Source organism: Molothrus aeneus, chromosome 16, assembly GCF_037042795.1.
Source record: "Molothrus aeneus isolate 106 chromosome 16, BPBGC_Maene_1.0, whole genome shotgun sequence".
Classification (NCBI taxonomy): Eukaryota; Metazoa; Chordata; class Aves; order Passeriformes; family Icteridae; genus Molothrus; species Molothrus aeneus.
This window is the reverse complement of record NC_089661.1, coordinates 212,767-227,047: the sequence shown is the minus strand read 5'-3', so window position 1 is coordinate 227,047 and position 14,281 is coordinate 212,767. Positions and strand designations below refer to the sequence as shown.

The 14,281-nt window shown below is 40.9% G+C and overlaps 1 protein-coding gene across 1 annotated transcript in view; it reads left to right on the top strand.

Moving 5' to 3' along the window:
* Nucleotides 1-14,281, top strand: part of CRAMP1 (cramped chromatin regulator homolog 1) — a 47,226-nt gene that overhangs the window by 13,038 nt on the left and 19,907 nt on the right. The window contains exons 5-9 of the mRNA XM_066560808.1: nucleotides 1,555-1,638; nucleotides 4,089-4,137; nucleotides 11,443-11,528; nucleotides 12,208-12,331; nucleotides 13,425-13,506. Of these exons, the coding sequence (XP_066416905.1) occupies nucleotides 1,555-1,638; nucleotides 4,089-4,137; nucleotides 11,443-11,528; nucleotides 12,208-12,331; nucleotides 13,425-13,506 (425 nt within the window). The remainder of the gene's footprint in view (nucleotides 1-1,554; nucleotides 1,639-4,088; nucleotides 4,138-11,442; nucleotides 11,529-12,207; nucleotides 12,332-13,424; nucleotides 13,507-14,281) is intronic.

Below are 14,281 nucleotides of genomic sequence, written 5' to 3'. Positions count from 1 at the left end.
AATGATGAGTCTCCCCTGAGCCTCCTTTTCTCCAGGCTAAACAACCTAACTCCCTCAGCCACTCCTTACAAGACTTGTGTTCCAGACCCTTCACCAGCTTCGTTGCCCTTCTCTGAACACATTTGAGCATCTCAACATCCTTCTTAAACTGGGGGGGCCCAGAACTGGACACAACACTCAAGGTGTGGCCCAACCAGTGCTGAGTACAAGGGAAGAATCACTGCCCTTGTCCTGCTGGCCACAGCATTCCTGATCCAGGCCAGGTGCCATTGGTCTTCTTGGGCACACTGCTGGCTCATGTTCAGTCAGCTGGCAGTCAGCCTCCCCAGGTCCCTTTCTGCTTGGCCATTATCCAGCCGCTCTGTCCCCAGCCCGTAGTGCTGCAGGGAGTTTTGGCCAAAGTGCAGGACCCAGCACTTGGTCTTACTAAACCTCACTAAAAATTAAAAATAATGAGTTATTAAAAGTAAGTCATTAAGGAGAAATGGATATGGCTAGAAAGAAGCTGAAGGAATGCAAGCTAGTGTACAATATGCTTAGTATCATACTGTGTATGATGGTACATACTATACCATGAATATGTAGTTCTTTATGAACTTTTGTGTTCCTGAGCTTAGGTTACCTAAAGAAGGACTTGAGTATCTCAACAACCTGGCACAAGGTGTATTTGGGAGTTCCTTTTTTCAAAACAAGGCAGCAGTTTAAGATGAAGCCATTAGTATTTTATTTAAAAGCCAGTGTTGCAGTGAACACAGTATGGAAGAACTTTTAAAATAAAAATCAGATATGTATCTGTATATTTGGGGTCCAGAATCTCATTGTCTGAAGGAATTTTAACCATCAGTGCAGTAGTTTGATTAGGTTTAGTATTAGTAGAAATATGTGTGCTTGCATTTTGGGATCAAAGAGAACTAAAGTTTTGATGAATAGACAAGAATAAATATTTTCACTTGGTTTGTAAATCACAGGACTGTCCTTGCTGTCATAGATCTTTAGGTCTATTAGCATTAATGTCTGCATCTTGTGTGTTGAAAAGAAAGGACAAAAAAAACCCTTGCAAAGTTGAATAAAATGCCATCAATTTTTTGTGTAAAAATTTAGAATCTAGAATTTGCATCAAATCTCTTAGGATGTGTTTGTGTGCCCAAAAAATCTGTCATCTGGAAAATACAAACCTACCCCTGAATTTTCATGTAAAATTGTTCGGTATGCATTTGCTTGGGGGTATCTGGACATTTCCCTTAGAATTTGTAAACAATTGATACTGGACCTAGCTTTATTATGAATTAGCTTTATTTTGCATATTGAGCAGTTGCGTATTTGTTCAAATTCCATGGAGTTTGTTTTCCTGTAATCTAAAAAATGCCACAAAAAGGAAGTTGGTGAACCAATCCCATTATACTGTTTCTTGAACCAGAACTTTATTTTGCCTTTGTGATTTGTCTCATAATTGAAAATACAAATCCTCTCCTTTTTAGTGTTGAAATGAGCATCTACAATGTAGCTGTGCATATCTGCAACCTGCATCTCACTGACACCTCTTCTGCTTTCTAGTGTTTTCTCAAGGGCTGAAAAAATCTTCCCTGGAGCTGTATGGCTTAATCTGCTATGGGGAACTAAGGAAAAAGATCGGGGGATGTGAGTATGAATGACTTCAGGCTATTTTTACATTATAGAATCAGAAGTTACTACCCTTGAGGTTGGCAGTGTCTAGTTCAGTTCCATTTTTAAGTTCTTGACTGTTGCTGTAATCTGTGGTGTTATTTCTTCATTAAATGCATTTTTATTTTTACAGACCTTCCTTAGTCTGTTGCATTAGTCCACTTTGATAGATTTCTTTAGTTTTATCTGTCTGCAGAATGCTGTGCATGTATTGCCCACAGGTGATAGGAAAACATACACAAAGCTTAGATGATCTGTTATCATTGAAACCTAAGCAATTAAGGGTGTAAATGACACTACTTACACCCAGAATTATTTGTGCCCATGCAGTCAAAATCTGGGATGGTGTATTTTTCTAAGTTTTTCGCTGAATGTTTGCTCACTGTACCCTGAAGATAAAAGGCACAAATCAGAATTGGAAATAACTTGACTGCCTAAGCAAGATGGGTTCTGACCTTGTCAGTCCCAGAGTCTAGTTTTGTCCATATCAGTGAGTGAAGATGGAGGAGTATGTGCCATAACAATGCTCTGCTGTTCGCTGGCAGTTGATTAACTGCATTAGTAACATATCTGAGCTTAGGCTCTAAGAACTACAGAGTGGTTTGGATTGGAAGAGACCTTAAAGACTATCTTATCCCAACCTCCTGCCATGGGCAGGGGTACTTTCCACTAGACCAGGTTGCTCCAACCCCTATCCAACCTGGCCTTAAACATTTCCAGGGATGGGACACCCACAGTTTCTTTGGGCAACCTGTGCCAGGGCCTCCCCACATTCATAATAAACAGTCTTCCCTCCTGTGGTTTAAAACCATCAATGTTTGTCCTGTCCCTCCAGGCCCTGCTGAGAAGTCTTTCCTTGTTGTTTTTTTTTAAGCTTTCTTTAAGTAGTTCATATGCTGGGATCCCCAGAGCTGCAGGTGGAATTTCACCTGAGTAGAATAGAGGATCCCTACCTTACCCTACTGTCCACACTGGGGGGATGAGCCCCAGGACATGGTTCCTATGATTTTCATGGCTTCCAGACCAGAGAGAGCTGTGACACGATTGCCTTGAACAATGGGCAGAGAAACGTGTGCCAGTTCGTGCACATGCACCTTTTTATCCATGTATGTTTTCACTTGTCCCCAGGCTTTTTGCACAGTGTTACATCATAGTGCATCTTCTACCTGCTTTGTTTAATTTGTGGGACATGGAAAACCATCAAAATACCTTCACTTCTTTGTGAAGTCATACTACTTGTAAGGTGAAATGGACATGAAAGTGTTCATGAGTGAACAAGTACAATTCCTAAAAGGATTACGGGATTTTGGGAAAGGTTTTTAGCTATGTTATTCCCTTACCTGGGATTGCTGTCATAACAGGTAATGAACAAGACTGTTGTGAATGTTCATACTGACTTTATTCTGTTTGTTTAAAGATTTCTAGTGTGTTAATTGGAGAAGCAGTGCTCAACCTGGAGAAGCAATTTTGAGCTGTTTGATGACAAAGCAGGTGCAGAAGCAAGGCACATTGCACTGTGCCTTGAGAGAGATCAGTGATAGTGTTAGTGTTTCTTTCCTGTACCCACATTTCTTTTACAAGCAGACCCTTCTTGCTATGACTGGGAGTAAGGTTTCACACAGTCACCATGGCAATGCCTGCAGCCTCTCTGCTTCTGTCTTTTTAGAACTTTGGGATTTGGCTACAGACTTTACTCACTGTCACTTAGAAAATTTTTGTCTCCAAGACCAAATGTACTCAAGATGCAGGACAGTGCACCCATTTATGACAAGTCTACTCTGTAGAAAAGCAGTTTCTTCCTTCTCCCCCCTCTTTTTTTTCCTCTTGTGGTATTCACAGTCACATAAATGGAGAAGACTTACTGAGAGCTATTGAGACACGAAAACACTCCAGAAATACTTTTAGAATTGCCAGAGGGAGGCTAATTGTTCAGTGAATAGATCTAGGCCTAACTGTCATATAAATCGAGTTACCAAAATTTCTGTCTAAAAACATGCTCTATAATGCATACGAAAATGTGAGGGTTGCCATGTGCATTTTATTATTTTTATTTACTCTTGTTAAGTACTAGGGTACTGTTTCATTCTGCTTTGCTGCCTTAGTAACAGAGACTGAGCAGGAAGAAGCTTTGCTTTTTAATAACCCAGTGTCAGATTAAAGCCCAATGTTCAAAGATGGCTGTAGTACCTAAATTAGGATTATTTAATCCATGTGTAAAAAGTAATTTTTGTGGCAAGGATCATGTAAAGCTTGCATGTTATGAAAATACAAACTTTCCAGAAGAGCTATGTTACAGCACATTTATGCACTTTAATGCTACGTGAGAATAAAATGTAATAGCTTTGGAAACCCAGCAGGATACAGAGAAGGCCATGGGTTTAACAGTGTAAATCCTAATTCACTGTGTTATCTCATTTACTGGAAAGGTATGGATGACAAGAACGCAGCTAAACTCAATGAGCTCATTCAAGCCGGGTAAGTAAGAACTTACTCCTGACACTCATAAAACTGTGTTGTTCAGTTGGATGTTGTATTGATCATCCAAAGTTTGGGGCATTTTTTAATTTTCAAGAGCAGAAGTTTGATGTTTTCCATTCTTAGTTTGTTTTGTATTAGGAAAATATATTAGGAAAATTATTATTTCTCCCCTTTTCCATGAAGCCAGTAGTTGTTAATAATCAGAAATTATGAGTTAAGTTTAATAAAATAATGAAATGAGAATTCTTTACAGAAGCTACAGCACTTAACCATGTAGATTCACTCAGGGAAATCATAGAATTATTTGGGTTGGAATCCAAGATCATCAAGTCCAACCATTACCTCAGCCCTTCCACCACTACTCCTGTCCCCAAGTGCCACATCCATAGGTCTTTTAAATCTCTTCAGGGATGGTCACTCCACCACTGCTCTGGGCAGCCTGTTCCACTGCCTGACCACACTTTCAGTGCAGAAATTTTCCCAGTATCCCATCTAAACCTCCCCTGGCACAGCTTGAGGCTGTTTATTCTTCTCCTGTCCCTTGTTCCCTGGGAGCCAAGCCCGACCTCCACCTGGCTGCACCCTCCTGTCAGGGAGTTGTGCAGAGCCAGAAGGTCCCCCCTGAGCCTCCTTTTATCCAGGCTGAGCCCCCCGAGCTTGGTCAGCTGCTCCTCATCAGACTTGTGCTCCAGACCCTTCCTCAACTCCATTCCCATCTCTGCACACATTCCAGCCCCCTAATGTCCTTCTTGCAGTGAGGGTTCATGTCCAAACCATTCTACCTCAGCAGGGCTCACAAGTCCTGACTTTCAGACCTGAAATGACCCTTCAGCACATTGGAGGCCTCAGCCCTCCAGTGACTTTTGCATCTCCTTGACATTAAGAACGAGTGTTCTCTTTCACTTCTAAAGAGTGTTGTGGGATTTGGGGTTGCAGTCTATGATTCGAAGCCCTCCTAGAATGCAGAAGGGGTTAGAAGTTGTGTGTTATTATAAATGAGGGCATACCTGATTTGTGCATCAATTTTTCCAAAGTAGCTCAGCTTTTAGAATTTATGTCTTTTAAAGTGAAATCTCTTTCAAAGGACAAGGCATGTGATTACTTAGGAGGCATTGATGTCTCCTTGACCCCATCTTTAAAAGTGATTTGAAAAATCATTATTTTCTGTCTGTTACAGATCTGCTTTTACCTTTTACATTCTTGCTTTTAGGGTGTTCACTGTAGTAGGCAAGTTATTGATGAAGTAAACTTGACTGTAGACAGGAGCAGGAGTTTGCCCCCTCGGCAGCTGCAGTCTTTTGACTTTACCTTGCAAAATACGGATATTTGGGGTTCTCCCTTTCTCGTGTTCTCAAATGGAATTCCCAGATCAGTTTCTTTCCTCCCATGGGAGATGCTGTTTGTACAGTGTGCTTGTGTTGATGGTCTTCAGTGTGATGCTTGAATCACTTGTTCATTCTTCTGTTAACTGCAAGGTTTTAAATTAAAGAGGAATTCCCACGTGGTTTGGGTTTTGTACAATTAGGAAAATATTAACAGTATGTTTAACAGCATTATTCTTAAAGCGAATTATCTCTTTAAATTTGAGTTACCAGTTAAAGTGGACCTGGGATGAGCCTTCATCTGTAGTTTCCCGAATATCTCTATGGTATAGAGTATCAGCAGTTCGTTTAGTCACTCTGTGCTATACTAGAGTGCCTTTCTTATACTGGGTTATCCAAACGAACTAAAGCATAGCAAATGAGCCTGATGATGTTTAGTGAACTGTAGTATCAGTCTTTGCATGATTCAGGCTTTAGTTCTTCTAATTAATTGTTAATGAGGGCTAGTGATTTCTGTGAAGTCTAGGTGTTTACTTAGTGAAAGCCAGTCTTGTAACAAGCCATTTAGGGAAGAGGAGTCTTTGCATTTGGAAGTATTAATGCTAATCTTCTACACCAAAATTAGAGTGTACATAACATTAACCAGTTGCTTTTGCATAGGCTTTTTGTCTACATCTGGGAGGCCCATTTTTGTTTCCCTTTTTCTCCTGCATCCCTTACCCCATTTGGTGGTGAACCTCATCAGCTGAAGAAGAACAAACTGTGTCTCCATTACCACCTGGATGTCTGCACCACCTGCACGTGCAGGGCAGCCTCATAGCTCCCAGAAGCAAACACATTGCATGTACCTCGGTTGGTTCAACTTCTCATCTTGCTCAGTGATGGTACAATTCTATGAGCCTCTTCCCTCTTTGTAATCAGCTCTTTCTCCAGTTGCTAACATGTTTCTTTCAAGTGTGACACTCTTCTTCTGAATGCAATGCACTTTGTAAGGCTTATCACTGAGGAAAGCAGTGAAAGTGAACACAAAGTGATTAAAAATGGGGAATGTGAACATGCATTATTCCAATGATCTACTCCTTAAGTTGGTAAACATTCTCTTCATTTAATTGGTAAGAAAAGTCAAGAAAGGTTCTGAGGAGCTACCTGGCAATTTATTTGCAGCACAACTCCTGACCCTGGAGTTAAGACTAGCACTGTAGACAACTGCTCTAATTCAGTGCTTGCTTTGCATCTCTTGTTTCTGTACTAATCTCTTGGAGTGTGGAAAAACAAACGACCCTGTCAGAGACTCATAAGAAAACCATATGTAAAAGCTTCCTAGTGAGCTTATAACCCAGGTCATGCATACTAAGGAGTGCCTGACAACTCCGGTTGTCAGCTGACCCTGGTAAGTAGCGGCAAAGTCTCTGTGTGATGCATCCCTGTTTGCCTGTTGTACATCTCTGTACTTGGCTTCAGAATGTCAGAAACAGGCAAATGAGGCTAGTCAACAGCCAGTGGTACAGGACTTGTTGAATAAATGGGGAATCTTGCAGAAAATAGATCACAGTTTACATCTTTATAAATGCAAGGGAAGCTAAGAATTATTCTGTCAGCTTCTGTAACTGTTCTGAGTAGTTCAGCATACTCAGGGCAACTGGCCTGCTCTAGCTGCTGAAAGACAGGACCACTCTCTGTCCAGTCCTTTGTGCTAAGATTTTTGTTACAGCATTTTAATTTTACTACACATTTATTATGTCATTGGATGTATAACAAGAAAAAAAGGATGTATAGTGGTATAGCAGAACTGCTCAGTAACTAATTTAAATAAACTTAAACTGAAGGTTTGTTGTTTTGTTTCATTTTTCGGAGGGAAACATTATTACTTAGATTTTGCAACACCCTTTACATTTAATAAAAAAACTACATAGGAACAAATAAAAATATTTCCTCGATGTCTTTGTAAATATGTAGAAATTTTGGGTAAGTTAAAAAAACCAAAAACAACCAAACCACAAAAACCACTTAATTAAAGAAGTATTGTAATGGTGCACCAGTTAAGCAGAGCACTCTTCAGTGTCTCGTAGTGTATGTAATTTTAACCCCCAACTTGAGAGGCTCTTTATAACACAAGGTAAGAAAGACAGAAACCGTTAGAAGGCATTAGTTTTTCTGTCTGGTTCAGATTCTGAATGTACTTTATGTGGGATAGGAGTGATTCTTCACTGTCCTCCAGTTCCTTGGGAAAGCTCTTTGGCATGCTGAGGGGAAATCTGTAACTCTCTAAAAATCTTGATCATAAAATAACAGTTCATACTGAAAAAAATATATATAAACCAAACCATTTTAGTATACTGAAAAAAATAGTATATAAACCAAACCATTTTAAGTAGGCAGGTTATGGTCTTGGTGTCAAGTCAGACAGGTAATTCTGAATGCATAGTCAGTAGAGTGACTTTTTTTAAGACTTACCCTTTTCTGCATTTGGAGACATCCAGGATCTAGGTAACAGAAGAAAAAAGGGATTTTGAAGCTAAAAGTAGTTCTGTTGCAGACTGACTGTTCTACTGTACTCTCCCTTAAATTTGTAGAAATAATCTTCTTCCAGCCTCCCAGCTACAGATTTGAATTAGAAAATTATAGTGTCTAAATATATCTGCTTTTATATCAATTTGATAACAAGTTATTCTTTAGACTCTGTCCTAGATTGCTTTAAGCTAAGCGTGCCTAATGGAAAAGGGAATTAGGGGAAGCAGAACACCTGAATTTGGGGAGCTGGGATATTCTAAAATGTGTGCGAAGGAACCATGGAAATAACATTGATCACTGTTGTTGTGGAAGAGTGCTGTAGTGGCAGGGTGAAAACTTGCATGGCAAGTCTTAAATGTTTTGTCACATTTGTGACAAAACATGAAAGTAAATATCTCTTCATTTACTGAATGGTATACTTTGCTTGCTGACTTCTGAACTGCGCCCATTTCCCCTCGTGCTCGGGGAAGACAGTGGTTCCTGCTTCTCCATATAAGTATCAGCAGGTTTGCAGTTGTTTGGTTTCCTCCAATGTGGTTTTCCTCCTAGTGTTTTGTTTGATTTTTGGTTTTATACTTATATTTTTCGCACTTCTTTTCTGGCTTTTATCTTAGGTTTTGGTTGGGTTGGTTGTTTTTTTCTCATCTCTCTGCCCTTTGAAGCACAGATAGAGATGCATGCAGGAGTTTGTAATGCTGATTCATTTATAAGTTGCTCCATGGTAACAGATGATGGATACCTGCAGCCCAAGGTCCACCTGCACAGGTGGCAGACAAATGAAGCACGAACAACTACCAGGAAGCCTGACTCAACAATAAATGCTTTATGACCAACTTGCTGGGCTCTTGAACAGAAATAGGAAATATAAAAATGAACAACAGCACTTCTCTTCTTTTTTCTTTTTCTTAGATCAATTAGCTCAGCTGTTTTAGGCAGATCAAACCTTCTGGACCTTCTGAGCAGCCAGGCCCTTGTTTCAATAACTTTCCACTCATGTGATGAAACAATTTCCAAAGAACTTGATTGGTTTATATAGTTATATCAGTTAATATAAAAATGTTTCTCTCCCCAAACCTCTTCTTACTTGTACTAGCTGTCAGAATTATAATTATGATGATGATAATAATAATGCCATTTCTGACTCTTCACTCACGTGCTTCAAGGGCACATTTGATAATAAAGAATTGCATTAGCTAAAATCAAGGAGGAGAGTCTCAGCTTGCACAAGTAGTGAAAAGAATTTGCTGTATTAAAACAGATTACAAATAGGGAAGAGGATCATTTTACAAAATGCTGATTTTCTGATAAAATCATATCTACACTTGAATATAAGGATAAATACAAGAGGATATGGAGTCTCATGCTAAGGCTGAGGTGCCCAGGAGGAGGTTTTAACTTTCGTCCTTAACTTATTGATGAGATATCTGCAAGGGTTTCTGTGTCCTTCTCTAAGTCTTTTCACTGGAAGACCCGGACAGAGACTTTACACTGTTGGACTTGGTGGGACCAACTGTCTTCAAACAATTATTTTTTCCAAGAATTAAGCTGAAAAGAAATCTGCCTTTCCAGCCCAAGGATATTCTAAATCTATTGAAAGTCACAGTTCAGTAACTGAAACTTTTGAGTTGCTCCCCCCATCAGCTCCATCTTCTCAGGTCTGCCTCCACTTCTGCTGCCCTTTTGCAGATTTTCCTCCTAGCACTGTAGACAACTGCTCTTCCTGCATGATGGTGTTTTACTTACAGCATAGGAATATTCTTTATAATTTATTTTGTTTTACTACAAGGATTTGCATTCAGTCCTGCTGCTTCTATGCCAGCTGATCCTTAGTGCTTCAAGTATGAGGTAGTAATACTGCCATTGGTAATTTGATTAGGCTCAATGTGTGCCCTTTAAGTCCCTACAAAGAAAACAGGACTGATGGAGTGAAGAAATCAAGTAGTTTCATGGTGTGAAAACAAAAATTACCTCTGACTTTTAAGGATCTTTGTAACTGCTAAAGTGATACTGAAACTAAACCAGTGAAATCATACTGTAAAAAGTTACTTTGTTTAGGTTTTTGCACAAGCTCTTAGACCTCAATGTCTGCACCAGATATGGTGATCGTATTTCCAAATGAAAGACTGCAAGGACTTCAGACTCTTTCTTCCTATAATTAAGAGTCATAGGTATAAAGGGAAGATTAAATCAAAACCACTTGTCTTTTATGAAGCAGCTGTCTGTGAGGGTACTCTTGAACCAAAGTAACATGATATACCTGGTCCACTTATAAAACAGAAGTCCCTCCCTGGGTGGACAATCAAGTGTTTAATGAAAGTCTGGAAGAGGAGAGTCACAAGAGTAGCGCTTCCACAACGAAAAATAAGGTTATAGGAAGAACTGAATGCTCCATGAACTTGCACTACAGACCCTTACATTTCTGTTTTCATTCCTATAGCCATGATGGTGTTTTGCTCTGTGTCCCTGATCACAGAATAAGCTGAGTTGGAAGGGACAGGGGTCATCAAGGTCAGCTTTCAGCCTTGCACAGCACCATCTCCAAGAGTCACACTGTGCCTGAGAGCATTGTCCTGATGCTTCTTGATCTCTGTCAGGGTTGGTGCTGTGACCACTGCCCTGGGGAGCCTGTTCAGTGCCTAAGTACTGGGGGAAGAAGCTTTTTCTAATATCCAACCTACACCTGCCCTCATACAACTTCAGACCATTTCCTTGGGTCCTGTCACCAGTGACCAGCACAGAGAAGAAATTGATGTCTGCCCCTTCTTTTTCCCTCATGAGGAAGTTGCAACTGCAAGGAGGTCTCCCTTTGGTTTCCTTTCCTCCAGGCTGAATAGACCAAGTGCCCTCAGCCAGTCCTCATATGGCTTCCCCCTTCACCATTTTCATTGCCCTCATTTGGACATTCTCTAATAGTTTAATATCTTTATTATATGGTAGTGATTAAAACTGCACAGAATACTCAAGGTGAGGCCGCTCCAGTGCAAAGCAGAGTGGGACAATCCCCTCCCGTCCCGGCTGGCAATGCTGGACCAGGTACCCCCAGAACAAGGATTTCCCTCTTGGCTCCAGGGCACTGGTGACTCAGCTCCAACTGGCCCTCGACCAGGACCCCCAGGTCCTTTCTGCAGCACTGCTCCCCAGCATCTCATTCCCCAGTCTGTCCATACATCCAAGGTTGCCCCATCCCAGGTGCACAATCTGGCACTTTCCCTTGTTGAACTTCACATGGTTGGTGATTGCCCAGTCCTCTGATTTGTTGAGCTCTCTCTGCAGGGCCTCCCTGCCTTCATGGGAGTCTATGGCTTCTCCCAATTTTGTATAATCTGCAGACTTGCTTAGTATCTCTTCCAGTCCTGTGTCCAAGTCATATATGAGGATGGTGAAGAGGCCAGGGCCTAAGATGGATAGGTCTGTATTCACGTAATGTTGTTACTGGTTCCTCTAAGTACTTCTCTTTTCATATATCCAGGGCTACAACTGTTCGTTACAAAGGCAGAAACCTGCGTATCAAAGCTCCCATGTGCAGGGCTTTGAAGAAACTCTGTGATCCAGATGGTGAGTAAAAGATGCTGGAACATGAGGGTGTTCTAGAAGATGGCTGGAAGCATAGAAAGTGAGCAGGCTTGTTCTGGTGTGTCCATCACTGGCAGGGAAATTTGGGCTGTTGCATGTTTGTCCTGGGCATAGTATTCCGTCTTGGCCTGTTTGCTCGTGTAACCCCAGTAACTCCAGGACTCAGGCAGTTTTCTTACCAGCTAACTTGAAAAGGAAATACCCACACCAGACCAGTTCACTGCTGATTTCACTGTATGTGAAGGTGCTAGTGAATCAGCAGTAGTATAGTGTTTAGCATTGAACATTTTCAAATTTTTTACCTTTTCCTATTCAGCTGTGTATGATTTCATTTTGGGTTTTTTGTTGACTTCCTTATTCTCAAGTAAGTAGAATCAGGCTGTTCAAAGGTCTGAAATACTGTACTTGCTCAAAGTTTCTAGAGGTCTGATTTTTGACACTGCTTGCTCAACTGGAATCCCCAGTACCACTACAGTGTCCAAGGATAAGAACATATTGAAAGAAAAGGTAATTAAGGAAGTGGGTTCCACTGGTGAAGCTGAACTCCTCAAGTTGTCTGTAGGTGATGGTGGTGTCTGATCTTTTGTATTGTGTAACTGAGCATACAGTGCTGTGACTGAGTTGTCGTTGCTTTGACCCTTTGTGCTTCATCTCCATTCAGGTGTGAGTGATGAAGAGGACCAAAAGCCAGTACGACTTCCCCTCAAGGTCCCTGTGGAGTTGCAGCCACGGAATAACCATGCATGGGCTCGAGTACAGAGTCTTGCCCAGAACCCACGGCTTAGGTAATGGAGAACTGATTGTGGTGCTCAGAATAGGGAAATAGATGAGCAGCATCCTAGCCCCTTCCTCTTTCTTCAGGGCTCTCTTTTCCAGTTGGGCAGTTCATCTATGATAATGCAGATGTCCTAAGGCTACTTAGTCTGAAGCCTTTGTCTAACCATTGCATGGTTTGTAAACATGAGTTATCATGTGGAACAATTAGATTGCCATTGTTCTTTATATCTTTTAATTTGAGTAATGAGAGAGCTACTAGCTTTGGAGATGAGTACAGTTTGTGCCACTTAATGTCAGAGCAGAGGGCAAGTAAAATGGAGATAGTAGCCTTGGTTCTACTAAAATCTGTATTGCATGTACCATTGACAGAGAGAAGGGAATATACACAGTGGTCAGAGGTGCCTGCACCAAGGCTCTGAACATTTCACCTGTACCCATTGATTAAAGTAGCATGGAAAGTGTTCGTAGTTTCTCCCTTGAAAAACATTGCTGGTGCAGCAGCTGTTCAGTGTCATCAGTGGCTGTTCATCCTGGTCCTTACATCTGATCCAGAACTTGGAACAGCAAACGTGAGACCTCTGTGATGTTGAATGTTGTTTCAAATGCAACACTTCAGTGTAGTGACCAAAGATCATGATAAAAATATCCATTCTCTTCTCTGCATTAGGTTAATTTAGTAAAATGCTTTCAAAAAGTAAATGTTTGTCTTTTGTGCCCTCTTTTCTCTTTCTTTTTATACTTTATGTAGTCACTTCGTGCTTTGCCTGCACTTTTGCAGTTCAGTTAAGTCCTGCCATCTTTTCCTATCTTCTTCTGTCTGGAAAAAAAATAGTTTCTTGAATCATGGCAGTCAGGTTTATCTGACAGGCTTTTAGAATGTTTGAGTTGCCACAGTTGTGAATTAACCGAAATTTTAAAGTTGTGGGATAACATATGTTTTTTGTTGTGGCCGTTTTTCTTAGCACTTGGGAGTATTCTTTGTGCTGGCATTATAGAATGCCAGTTTATTCCTTAATTCCCCTTCTAGCATCAAGGTTAGGACTTGGAGCTCCTGCTGACAAGTTGTTCTCTCTTCCCTCGCTCTGCTTCTCTTGCGTACAGGATGATCGTGGAGTTACATCGGAAGGTCTCCAGCCTCCTTGAATTCCTGAAGCAGAAGTGGGCTCTACATGAAGTGCGGGTTGTATCCTTTTCCTGCTCAGTCTGTTCCACGTGCTGTGTCCTGGGAGAAATTCGCTTCCTATTCCAAGTTCAGTTTTGCATCGTAAAAGTGAATCTACTTCATAAATATACCAGTCCCTGCTTAGTAAAGACACAGATAAAGTCTCAGCATCACTAGTGGAAGCTTTTGTGGGAGATCCCATAGTGTTCTGCTTTTACCTCAACTCTTCTCTGTTATGATCCCATAAAAGCTAGTTAAGAAAAAATTATGTTCCTGACTTGATTTAGTTTCCTCAAACAGTGATCTTAGTCTGGTTCATTATCACTAGGTGACCCCAATACAGCCTGGATAATAACTGACTATTCTGTTTCCAGTTTCAGCCAAGAGATTAAGGACAGATCTTTGCACTTTGTGCAGTTTCACCAATATAGGCTTAAGCTTCTTGTTGAGGTAGCTGCTACCTGCAATGTATCTGCACTGTCTGAGCCATACAGTGTTCAGGGTGTCCCTGCCTCTGAAATTTGATCCATGCAATAGAAAGATCTGTGAGTTAGCAACTGTTCTGTTCTGAACCTAGTCCTTCTGACTTGTAGGTTATCCACTTCTTTGGCCTTTCTTTCAGGCTTTTCTGTTTAATTTGTGAGCCTGGAAGAAGCAGCAGCATAGCACTTGAAACTCTGAAGGATGTCAAAGTGTGTAAGGTGGAGTTTGCTGCACTCCTGAGAGGCTGCTTTGCTGTGCAGTGTTAGAGGTTTTGCTTGGTTTTATTGGGGTTTGTTGATTGGGTTTGTTTTTG